Genomic DNA, 12,864 nt, shown 5'->3' with positions numbered 1-12,864 from the left:
CTGATACTGCAGGGAAGACAGAGAGACAGACAGATGGGGGACATGGACACAGAGAGAGAACACACACACACACACACACACACACACACACACACACACACACACACACACACACAGATGCATGACGGTCCTCTCCATCTTCAGGATTCCCCTCCTCTGTGTCTGTGGTCTTGTGGGTGATATCCTCTCTGTCTGTGTGTTTACCTCTTCACCTCTCCGTTTAGAGCTGCGGCCTGCTGACACACTGCTGTCAGCTCCGCTCAGCCTAAAGCGCTCAGCTGCGTCACACTCGGGGCCTGGGCTCCACCACACCGGGCAGATACTGAGCTCGATAACCGTAGAGCACTTGGTGATCAAAGCCAGGGAGAAAGAAAGATCGTGTGGCCTTCCAGCTGTCAGATAATGTGACTAAAGAGAGGGAGGAATGGAGAGAGATGGAGATAATAATGAACCCTGATAAACATGAAAAGGTGATATATGGGTTTCTGTGCGTGTGCAATCTGCGATATGTGCGAGTGTGTGAGTGATGGTCAGTGAGTGATGTGCCACTGGTCTTCCTCTGTCCTCCCTCGGCGCTCCGGAGTCATTAAGCAGAAAGACGAACGAGCCTCGTCTTCTCTAACAAGGCCGGCTTTTTATTACAACCGCTAATTGCTCCATATCGAGGGAATAGCCAGACAGGAAGCGCCTACAGGCTGATGAACTGTGTGTGTGTTTGTGTGTGTGAAGTCATGAATCATGGAAATTAGACCTTGTTGGGTTATCTGTTTGATTTTGCTTGTGCGTAATACACACAGAACATCGGCGAGGTCCTTCCATCTTTTTGTTGCTTTGAAGCTTTTGTTCCGGAGTAAATTTAAAGAAAGAGCTACACACGGATAAAGAATAAGTCATTTAAAGCCTGTGTAATTTCTCATCCCACTTCCAGGCGACGTCAGAGCTAAGCGCCTATTTTCCAGTTGTAGAAATCAGTCTCATCGCTCACAACTGACAGACAGAGGGCGGTTTGGATCAATGGGATGATCACTGACAATGTTGTTAGAAGTAAAAAGGCAGAGAATGTTTAAAGAGCACAGCTGATAGGGTAAAATTAATTCTGGCACATTTTCATGTCACGATTTCAATTTTAATTTATTTAATTATGCCGCTCTCACATCTACTTTGTTCGGTGAATGGGTAACTGCTTCACAGGTGGTTCTGTTGTGTAATTATGGCTTGTAATCACATTGATCCAGGTATTGACGACCACTCGTAGTACATCTGTTTGGAGTACAATGATGTGTTTGCCGTGCAGTAAAGTATACCTCTCTTACACACACACACACTGGTTAATAGTTTAAGAGTACATTTGTCTCTGAGTCAGCAGATAGAGGCAGCAACAGGAAACTCTCTCTCTCCCTCTCTCAGTCTCTCTCTCTCCCTTTCTCCCTCTCTCGGGTAATTTAAATATTTGATATTAACATAGCTGTGTGATTTAGTGCTGTGCTGACTGTGTTGGTTGTTTGCTTTCCACACATGTAATTCCACTGAGTAATAATATCTATAATGCGGAGACATATTCTGTAGTGTTTGTATGTAAAGTGCAAATAATTAGGGAGCGTGCAGCTGTGTGTTTCAAAATCGAGATAAGTTTTGACTTGGTTTCTAGGTTACAGGTAGTGACGGTAACCATGGTGAAGTGAGCCCCCCTGCTGTGACATGCAGTGTTATTGCACCTCCTTGAGACTGGTCATACATGTTATAGAGCTTCAGGACAAACCTGGGTGAAAGTATAATGTCCCAGTGTATCCCAATTTATATGGGATCAGAATGGGAATGGCTTAAAACACTTTAAAAACCCTCAACTGGCAATTTAAAAAAACCTGTGAAATATGTGAAAACGCTGAAAAAAACCTGGAAGAATGAAGCCTGAAGTACTGGAAAATGTTTAAATGGTTTCTATAACTGAATGAGTGAAGAAGTTACAAGCAGTTTGAGTGAGCAGTGAGTGACAGCTTAAGTTCAAATCCTTTGAAGCAGCAGACTGTTTATAAACAACAGGTGCAGCCAATTAAGCAGAGACACAGAGCTGAGTCAGTGTGAAGGCAGAAAATTCCTGGAAAACCACAGGTTGAACAACTAGCTCTAATGCAAAAACCGTCAGTGCTATTTGAAAACAGATTTAACTTTAAGAAGCATGCAAACTTCCGGAACATAGGGATGTATAATGATCCAAAAAGGCCAGAAAATAACAAAGAACCGACAAGTTGAAAGATATATGGAATATTTGAAAACGCTGAATGGGTGGCTGAAAGCCTGAAGGCCTGAAAAATACAGTACTTCAATGTTTTCTCTGCCTGAAATTATGTAGAAGTTAGAGGGGCCTGAAGTCATGATGTGCCTGAAGAAGATTTGGAGACATTTGAATATGTTTTAATGAGGATTTTTCAGCTGGAAAATGCTGAATATTTCAGAAAACATGAAATGGTGCCTGTAGTTTTAAGTATGCAGAAGAGGTTAACTGCCAGAGCAATACCTGTGATTTACGCAATCACAATTATCTGTTCTGTGAATTTGTTCAGTGGATTCAGTGGATATACATTAACTTCTACACAGTATCTCTACTATATACTATTTTGAGCTGCAGCAAATGTCTTCATGCCGTTTCAAAGCCATCGCATTACCGTTGCTTGGCATGAACTGCATCCAGAGGAGCTATCAGGATGCTGATCTGGTCTGAAATGTTGATGATGTCAACAAAGGAGTTGGGAGTTCGGTTTTCTGCTGAGGCGATTATTTTAAACATTAGTTTACCGTCAGCAATGTAGCCACTGATCATTTTTCATTTTTTTTCCGTCTTTTGTGCGTCTGAAGTTGATGTCAGGAAGTGGTTATTGAGCTGTCAGAATTAATTTACACTGAGTTTCAATCTGTGCGTTTTGTCAGTCCACGGTAGACACTTGCACGCCACGTTTCATCAGTACATGAAGTATGTGTGAAACAGGTGTAAGAGCGTTAGTGAGGTGCAAATGTACAAAAGTTTGCTGTGTGGGAAAGTAAAGTCTTGGTGTGTCTTTCCATTTGCCGTCTAACTTCCACTTTGCCTGTGTTCCATGCTCCTAGAGAGGAAATTCCTGGACAGTGACCCCATGCTGCGCTGGGTCAAAATGTCAAAGGTCACCGCCAAGTCCCTGCAGGTCAGCCAGGGCTTGTGTCAGTGGCATCTAAAAAAAACACTTTTCTCTTTTCGCTTCCTCTTACTGTGAAAGGATTTGATGGGTGGGAGGAAACGCAGGACGACAACTCAATCAGCATGTTGTAATGGCTCGTAATGAACCTCTGGGCTTCCTGCAGAGGCCTTCTCTGCCTGATAGAATACAATTTGTGAGGTGGAGGGTGACAGCAGCTGACGGACGGTCTTCAAATCATTGCCCAAAGGAACCAGTTCAGTTCACTCTGTACGATTACTCGCTAAACTCGCATTCTTGTTTTTGCAGGACAGGATCAGTTTGTTGGGAATTCACAAGATTTATTAAGGTTTTGCTTTAATTGTTGCGTGCACGGCTTCTATTTCTGCAGTGTCAAAGAAATGGGTCAGGGTTCATTCAAACGCATGTAGACCTGATAAGTGAGTGGCAAATATTACCAGAAATGCCCCAAATTAGAAAAAAGATCATTGTGTGTTTAAACATGACTCAGCTAGATATGCTTGTGTGTGTGATAGGCGTGTGTTGTGTTGAGGAGTGGTTTCCTTGTGGCAAAGACTGAGACCTTTTTGAAAAGGTTGTGTAAAGGTTTCATCCTGTGCTTCAAACCCTCTGCACACTCTTTTTCCAGCGTATTTTTCACTGTAGCCTTATTGTAAGGTTGCCTGGGCAACTCGGTTTCTCCAGGCGTTCTGCGAAACTCTGTAAACTCCATGACCTGCACATGCCGCACACCCTCGAGTTCCTTAACATGCAGCTTTATGAAAATGAGGCTTAATACAAACAAAAAGCCCTGCATTGTTTCCAACCTAACACCCCCCCACCCCCCCTCACCCGCTCCACACACAAACAACCTACCCAACCTCCTCCTCCTCGTGTGTGTGTGTGTGTGTGTGTGTGTGTGTGCAGCTATTATTTTAATCTAAGGGATTTTGCTTCACACTCCCTTGGGGTTTTGTTTTTTGCCAAACAAGCCTCATGGGACACAGTCAGTAGTAATAATATTTCTGAAACGTCTGTATCTCCGTGTCACACATTTAGAAACTGTTGGTGGCCAAGGAAAGCTGTGGCTCAATGCGCTGATAAACCCGAGAACACCACAGGCAGAGACGGTCATTAAAACACACAGTTCCTCTCCTGAAAGTGTGTTATTTGTGCACTTTTTGCCGAACTTCCAGCATATATTGTCTGTGGTTGGGATATGTGAGAAGAAAATATTTGTGTGCGAGCGAGAGAGAAAGAGAGAGAGAGAGAGAGAGGTGCCAAATAAATGTAGGTTAGGGGGGTGTTTTGTGTGTGGCAGTCATTGAGGGTGATTGTGAGGGATCTAGGGTTGTTGGTGTGTGTGTGTGTGTGTGTGTGTGTGAGTGAGTGAGAGAGAGAGAGAGAGAGAGAGAGAGAGATGGGGAACATGTTGGGGGTCTTGGATTCCTGTAATCCTTTAGTCCTGGTTTGAAATAACCCTCCACACATGACAGGGACACACACATTACACACACGTCACTTCACGATGAGTAAATGTCCTCGGCACAAACTGGCTGGTTTTCTGCAAGAGAAGGTCAGTCCGTTTCCCCTCTATGGTAGCTTTGCTTAGTCTTTGTCAAGATCTGTGTGAGTGTGTGTGTGTCTGCACAGAGAAAGAGAGGGAGACAAAGAGATTTATTTTGGTGCTTAATGTAAAGTGACAGATGTGTGTGTGTGTGTGTCATGTGCTGTGTGTGAGAAAGTTCCTTGACATTTATCTTTGCCGTTTGACTCAGGAGTTCCAGTTTAATTAAAGTCTGATTTTATTTAACTTCAAAGGACGGTGTTAGTGTTGGGGAAAGGCAGCGTCATAAATAGAAATTCTTCTTCATCTTCTCCTCCTCCTCGTCTTCTTCTGTCGGATGCCATGTGGCAGATGGACACACACTCAGACCTTCTCCCGTCATTTTAAATAGCTCACTTCTGCCGTGGTTACGTGTTGTGATGGCAGCATGACTGTTATTATCAGCTCACTCTAGACTGCAGTAACTACGGGGTCTGACAGCACAAAAGACTGAGTGTCTGCGTTTGTCATACTAGCATTTAAATTGTCTGTATGCCGTCTTAAGTCCATGTAAAGGAGGAGAATGATGACACTGTGTTTGTTGACTCTGTCCATCATAGCTTTACTTCTTTTTGATAATGAATCACAAGATGACAAATTCAGTTCCTGGCACAATTTCATGAAAATCGTCTTAGTTTGACCTTTTGGAAAAGTTTGCATTTGAATACTTTGGCCTACTTTTTTGAAAAAGTAAAACCAATCCCACAGTCACACACCGTTCATCATCCTCCTGTGTGGATCCATTTAGAGCCAGGATCGATTTCTTCTATTATTCTCTGTCTTCTTGCTGCACCTTGTGTCTCTCTGCTTGTCTACCACAGATTATCAGGGCTGCTGCTGCAAAAATAAGTTAAAAGAGAGTAATCAAAATGTTACAGGTATGAAGTTGTGACGTAGCGAGCGATCAAAGCAAGCAGCTGAGCCCAGCATGATTATTTTAATGTCCTAATAGTTTAACTGTTGGCCCTAATACTCACTCACTGCACAATATTCTGCATATAATATACAATCAATATACCGTATCTTAAACTGTCAAAAGCCAGATACGTTTCACTAAAGCCATTATCAGACTAAACCACACCCTGCAGTCCAACCTCAAAAAATGACAAACAAAATGTCTTCATTGCACATTAGATAACATTTGGAATAATAACAAAAGTGTGTTCACCCTGTTGTCATCTGATGGAGCACACTGCGTTGGCTACCAGCCTGACTTTACTCCCAGTCTGCCAAAACTTGCGTATGGCAAACACACTTGCGTACGCCGGGACTATTTCTGTCTCCGGGATGCTGGCATCTGATGCCTAACTCGTTTTGTGCAAATGTCACATGTTTATGTCTTAAAATGCCATTGTGCAAACTTTGCTTACGCCCATACACAGCGACACAGAGGTCTCGTAAACAACCTGACATTCAAATTAAACAACTCTGGGCGGCCAAATTACAGGATGTTTCTTCTACAGGAGCTACAGAAACACAGCTGTAGCCTATGAGCTCAGAACTAGAACAACAGCCCACTCCATCACAAACAGAAAAGGTTCTAATATTACAAGTCAAGTCTCTCTTGCTTGGGTGAAGTTTGGCATCAAGTGGTTCAAGTTTTATTCTGATTTCTGCAAATTTTATGTCGAAAGGAAAGAAAAGTTTGAATGTCAGGGGTGATGCAGCTTTTCACATTCAAGTGCTAAGCCATCACTGAAACATGTTAACTTCACTCTGAAGGTCTTACATAAATTCTCAGTTGCTGGCTTTTTAAAAAGAAATATTTCAATGCTTAAGCTGCTATTCTATGAAAAACAAATGCAGGGTCAAGTGTCTAACAGGGTCGAAGCTGCTAAATGTTACCACTGCCATTTTCTTCTAGCATATTGATATTTGGCAGCACAGAAAATGTATTCACTGAATGCTCCTGACCCCTCGTGAACTTCTGCTATTCATGCTTGTGTTTGGATATGTATGAGTTTGCTGCATTCTTTGTTGTGCTTGTTGTGTGGATACTGTTTGATTTGGAGGCTGCTCTGGTGCTTGCATAGTCTTCATCGCTCTGTCTTCGTGTGTGTCCAACTGTAGTATGACCCAGAGAGTTCAGGCTTCATCAGCACGGAGAGGTTCAGGGACCTGCTGGAGGCCCACGGCTCGGAGTTTGACCCCCACAAACTGGAAGTCCTGTTGGCCCTCGCAGACGGAAATGCGGATGGGAAAATCTGCTATCAAGACTTTGTCAACCTGGTGAGATGATTACAGCCTTTTATCATTAATACTCACTGACATCATGATTCATGTGGGAAAGAGAGCTGAAGAGAGCATTTTTTTTATTTGCATGTGTCACAAGACGAGTACGATTTCTGCAGTTTCTCTTGAAAGAGTGAAAGAAGTTCCATCAAGGTCCATCCAGTTCCACCGAAGCTCCATTCCAAGAGCACGCCAGCTTCAGGGTGGAGACGCCATCCAATAGGAAACCACTTGCGGCGCAGTGATGAATTTAACGTTCACCTTGCCCCACTTTGTGTTTCACCTTCAAACTGCTGCTGGCTGCCGATTGTCGGCGCTGAGTCTCACTCAAGCATCTGCAGCTGTTTCATATCCTCCTCATTCTCTGTCTCTCTTTATCTCTGTCTGCTCTCGCTTCCTCGTGGGAAATTGAGCTGCTGACCCGAGACGGTGCAAAGTCATCTTGCCGTGGAATTAGTTGTGTGGTAAACAATAACTGCTTGGTGGTTAGGAATGGTCGAGGGGGGCCATGTTGGCAGGTGTGTGTCTGTCTGGTGCAAAATGTGGGGAATTCATTGGTGCTGGTAAATGTTTGTGCTCTCCCTTTCTCTCGCTGGCTGTCGCCCTCTGAGCTGTTCATTGTCTTGTACAGTGGGCGAGGAATGGGGGCCTGTGGGACGCCTGGAAAAATGTCAAAGGGCTTTTTGTTGTCGGCTTCCTATTGGTCCATTCATGTCACACGACAGGGCGTGGGGCTTGGTGTGTTACTGGAAAGGCGACAAAGAGGAATGGGGTGCATGTATCTCTGCGTGTGTGTGTGTGTGTGTGTGTGTGTGTGTGTGTGTGTGTGTGTGTGTGTGTGTGTGTGTATGTGTGTGTGTGTACACCCAAACGCCCCCCCCCCTTCCCACAACAGACCACAACATAAGCCGGACAAGGAAAGCAATAAGGCGAGGGAGGGATGGAGGGAGGAAAGGAAAGAACGAAGGCGAGACTGAGAGTTTATTCAAACTGCACTTACACAGACATTTAACCGTGGCTCTTTGTGTTGTTTTGGGTTGCACGTAAAACCTTTTTCCTTTTCGGCCTTCATCCTCACAGGCAGTTAAACAAACTGTGTGCAAATTCACCATCATCCTCCACTTTTAAATGTCACTCAGCTCATCCTCTGATCAGGTTGTTTTTCTGCGTAACAATGCGATAAAAGTCAAAAGGTCAGAGCCCAGATGAGAACTTCAGACGAAAGTTATGAATCTTACGGCGATTAAAGCTCTGCAGGCCTTCTGCTCGCATGCTGGGTGAAGGTAGAGGAGGAAGGGGAGGGAGAGGAGAGTGAGGGGGAAGGAAGGAAGGCAGGATAGACGGAGACGGACTGTGATGGGTTTATTTGTCGCACCATCTCTCTTTTGCGCCACCGCTCCTCCATCATGGTGATTGTCAGTAATTGCCCGCTCACTGATCTGTCACAGTCCGATCGTGGCACACTCTCTCTCTCTCTCTCTCTCTCTCCCTCTCTCTCGCTCTCTCTCTCTCTCTCTCTCTCTCTCTCTCTCTCTCTCTCTGTTCTGATAACCCTTTCCCTTTCCTTCCCCTGGACCTCCTCCCTTCTTTTGCCTTTCGACTTGTGTTTTCCTGTCCATCCGTCTCTCGTTCCTCACCCTGACTCAGCCGTGGATAAATGGTTTCAGTAGCAGGTTTGGTCTCGTACAGGCTCTAAATGCTCTTTTCCTTCTGCCGGTGTGGTTCAATTGTTATATGTCTTGTGTTACGTCTTCGGGCAGAGGGGAGAAGAAAAAACGCAATTTCCCCACAATGTGATTCATGAAGCGCTACAACTCGACTCTCGCCTCATCCATTCCTTCCCGTTACAGTCTTCTTCATCTTCCTCAGTCCCCCCTCCTCCATCAAACAGTAAAACACCCATCTGTCCCATTCGCCTCCTCCCCTCCTCCTCTTGCCAGTGGTTGAACAGACAGGACGTCACTCTCTCTTTCATGCCACGCAAAGGGGAGAAGAATGGCAGTTACTTCACACCTAGAATCAACTGTCCTTATGGAGCATGGCTGCCCGGGGGAGGTCCGTGTGTGTGTGTGTGTGTGTGTGTGTGTGTGTGTGTGTGTAGAAGTGGCCATGGTAACCTGTAATCGTTTTCCCGCAGCTCTCAGAGTCTGACACAAAGGCTGAAATAATTGTCTCTGTGAAGTTTATTTCCAAACACTGATCCCTGCAGAGACACTAAAAGTCTCATTACATGGCGCCAGAGGAACCTGCAGCCAACTGTTCACACACTGTTTTGATTGGATGTCTTTCTTATTATTTTCTCTTTAGTCTTATCTCGTTTCACACACCTTTGAACTGTTATATGTACCTCTATGTTTACTCACCGATAACTGCACCTCAACTATATCAGCCTCGTCCTCGCTTGTTCCTTTTAGTTTTCTATCTACAAACCACAATGCCACGTTAGATTTGTCTTCATTGCCAATCTCTTCCCTTGTAAAAAAACTCAAACAACATTACTCATTTTTATTACGCCCAAATAAAACCGTGACACTAAAACGCAACAGTGGAGTTGAGTCATGGAGTGTGACGCCAATAGTGCAGAATCAGAGAGTGAGCGTGTGAGAGAGTGTGGGTGTGTGGACAGGACGCCCGGGCTGCTCTAACCGTGATAAACCAGCAGCTGGAGGAGCCTGTGGGACTTCTCATCCATATTTAAACATCCCTGGTCCCGCATGCTTACTGTAGTGTTGCTCTGTTGTGGCTGCTACCTTAGAGAAGAACAGATCTGACAGGCTGGAGGTGCCACAGAATCTGGTTTGCTCCTCTCGTTTCCACTGTGGAGGAGCCTGCTTTGTGTGAGGTGGTGATCTTTGGAGGTGCCCACCAATTGAAAGATGTGAGTCTGACTCTCAGAGAACGATTGCACATAAATATAATCAATACCAGTGCTGCTTTTGAAGGGTGTGTCCTTCAAAAGCAGCACTGGTATTGATTATATTTATGTGCAATGTTTATGTGCATGTTGAAATACCTTCAACATGGATACATACACACACACATTCATGTCTGGAAATGAGCATGGTGTACATGCAAATGGGCAGAGGGGCACTTTGTGCTGCTCTGGATGAAGTGTTTGGAGGTTGCTAGGCGAAGCCAGAGGAATTCTGTTGCCACAGTGAGGCAGGAGGGGCCTGTCAGTGGTCTGGATTGAGGAGGATTGGTGTGTATGTGTGTGGCCAGTCCTTATGATACTCAGCTTTGAAAGGACTTAAAAATGATCATAACCGTCTCTCTCACTCCTTCCTCCTTCTCTCTCCCTGCCATTCTTTTTCCTTCCTCGTCAACCTTCTCCTCATCCTCTTCCGCTGTCCCCTTCTTTTCATCTCCTCTGTCACTTTCCTCTCTCTCTCTTTTTCTCTCTCTCTCTGCAGATGAGCAACAAGCGCTCCAACAGTTTCCGGCGGGCCATTCTGCAGGGCAGCAGGCAGCTGAAAGGCTGCAGCCTGAGGGACGAGGCGGGCTTGGGTCTGTCCCAACGGCTGGTCCGCCACGTGGCCTATGAGACGCTGCCCCGCGAGGTCGACCGCAAGTGGTACTTTGACAGCTACACTTATTGCCCCCCGCCGTGGCTCATTCTGGCCATCACCATTGCTGAGGTAATTAACTCAATATGTCCATGTAAAGAGTTATTTGCATATTCGGGGTGAAATAAGTGACAGGAACAGGTGTTACACACATTTAACACACAAAAACAGCTTCCCACAATAACTCACCACATGTGTGTTAGTTTGTCTCTTGGACTTGATGCAGTTTTCTGTGTTTGTACAAGAGAATTTGCCCCAAAATAATGAACACGGTGTCTCTTGACTTATTGATCAGTAGGGTTTTTATTCAGCTCCCCTTCCACCCTGTGTCGATGCAATTTGGCTGATTATTATTGAACATAAGTTACTAAATTAAGTCTATAGAGTGTAATCAGCGTTCATCTAATTACTGGGACAATTTGCTTTGATTAATGACACTGAGCAGCTGTCCTGGTGAGACTGTGGGGGTGTGCTTCATATTATCAATCCTGTAATCACTTACCTTGCTTTCCACCCATCCTCGCTCCCCCAGGTAGCGGTCTTCATGTACTATGGGTTTCAGCTGGACCGCCTGGTGCTCCAGGTGTCCAGCCCGTCCTTCCTAAAGAGCCCCCTGCCTTACCACCCCCAGCTGCGAGCGCAGGCCTGGAGATACCTCAGCTACATTTTCATGCACACCGGGTGAGTAAACATTTTCCCCCTCATCCCTGTAGGCTCTTCAGTTCCAAGTCAACGATTTAACTGGCACTTATTTTTCAAGTTGTCGTTCACACTTTGGCGCAGTTCCCATGTTTGGTCACCAGGGAGTCATGGGACGTAAGAGTAACATTTTAAGTTGCGTGGCCCGAGGTGTGAACGACCCCAGTATAAATGCTGCTTCACTGCCCACCACCAACTCACAGCTGAAGATTCTAATGATGACAGCCTGACCTGAAGTGCCCCCGGATGACTAAGGGCTTTCATGTGCATAGCAAACAAATAAACAAGTGCATTGTGGGACACTGGGAGTATCGCATGTCCTCAAACGAGGACGGAAGTTATTGGATTATTGTTATGATGTGTACACGCTGCAGAGCTGCTGTCACATCACAGCACGGAGGCCATCTCTCCTCATAATCACTCTCACTCGCTCCCATCTTGAGAGAATCAGCTAAACATTAACAAGACAGATGATTGAATAAAATCCACCTTTACATGTCCCTGTCCACCCTCTGTCTTCCATTGGCTGTCCTGCTTCTCTCACTTTCTGCCCAGTCCCTTCATGCTTCGTTCATCTGTTCTCAACCCTCTCCTCCGCTCCTCAAACGCCACACAACACTGTGTTATCAGGCCGGGCCAGGTTATCCAGGTTTAATTACCCCGCTGGGTAAATGTAGTCGCAGGCAATAGTGAGCTGTAATAAAATTGTAATTTAATTAGGAGGACCTGAAGGTACTGGGAACACTGTGGTGTGAAAAGATGAACTCAGGGGGATGAAAGGATGGATGAGCGGATGTTAAACACGCATCGATTACTCGGGAACATACTGAGGGAAGCGGCAACGGAAAGGAATCGCATCTGACAGAGATGGACAAAATAAGAGGAATAAGAGTAAAGCCTTACACTAGATAGAGATCTAAAACAATTTGTGATGAAACATGTTTAAATGTCTGCATTAACCTCTGGAGCTTCTTAAAGTGGAGATGACATCACCATAAACTCTTTGTTTTCTGCCACAGACGGCACATTTGCCCCCCCCCCCCCTCGCGTTTCCCGGCCCAAATATTTGCGCTGCACATCAGTCGAGTGTGTTTTCCACCGAATGACATCTGATTGCTCAGAGTGTGAAATGCGGGGAGGAGAAACACAGAAATCATCATTCTAAAAACACCGCACTTGTTTCTGCCTAGTTAGTCTGGCTAATGTCTCTACATTATGTTTTAATGCGGCTCATCAACTCTGACCCTTGCAGTCACTCTAGATAGAATAGACGCATGTGAAATCTCTCTCACTGTGATTTGTCTATAGTGCAGTATTTGGTTTGATGATCACAAAAAGCACTGGTGACCATTAAGAGCAATCACAATCACGTGTTGTGGGAGAATTCTGAACATCCAGATCTGTGCTCGGCTTTGTTTAATCCTTAAGAAACTTATGTCTGCACCAAAGTCAAGAGGTGGAGAAGATCTTATTGATTTCAGATAAAAACAAAAACAAAGACACAAGCAAACACAAGTTTCTCTGTGGTTACTGCAAACAAACTGCAGCTCTTCTCAAACATTAATCAAGTTTATTCGGAGAGCCTAAAAGCTTT

The 12,864-nt window shown here is 45.0% G+C and overlaps 1 protein-coding gene across 1 annotated transcript in view; it reads left to right on the top strand.

The window, feature by feature from the left end:
* Positions 1–12,864, top strand: part of rhbdl3 (rhomboid, veinlet-like 3 (Drosophila)) — a 38,735-nt gene that overhangs the window by 15,740 nt on the left and 10,131 nt on the right. Inside the window, exons 4-6 of the mRNA XM_076170228.1 lie at positions 6,844–7,002; positions 10,419–10,643; positions 11,104–11,252. Of these exons, the coding sequence (XP_076026343.1) occupies positions 6,844–7,002; positions 10,419–10,643; positions 11,104–11,252 (533 nt within the window). The remainder of the gene's footprint in view (positions 1–6,843; positions 7,003–10,418; positions 10,644–11,103; positions 11,253–12,864) is intronic.

The sequence above is a fragment of the Genypterus blacodes genome, unplaced genomic scaffold (genome assembly GCF_046128005.1).
Source record: "Genypterus blacodes isolate CSIRO-AG114 ecotype Tasmania unplaced genomic scaffold, CSIRO-AGI_Gbla_v1 ptg000216l_1, whole genome shotgun sequence".
Taxonomy (NCBI): Eukaryota; Metazoa; Chordata; class Actinopteri; order Ophidiiformes; family Ophidiidae; genus Genypterus; species Genypterus blacodes.
This window is presented reverse-complemented; position numbering and strand designations above follow the sequence as displayed.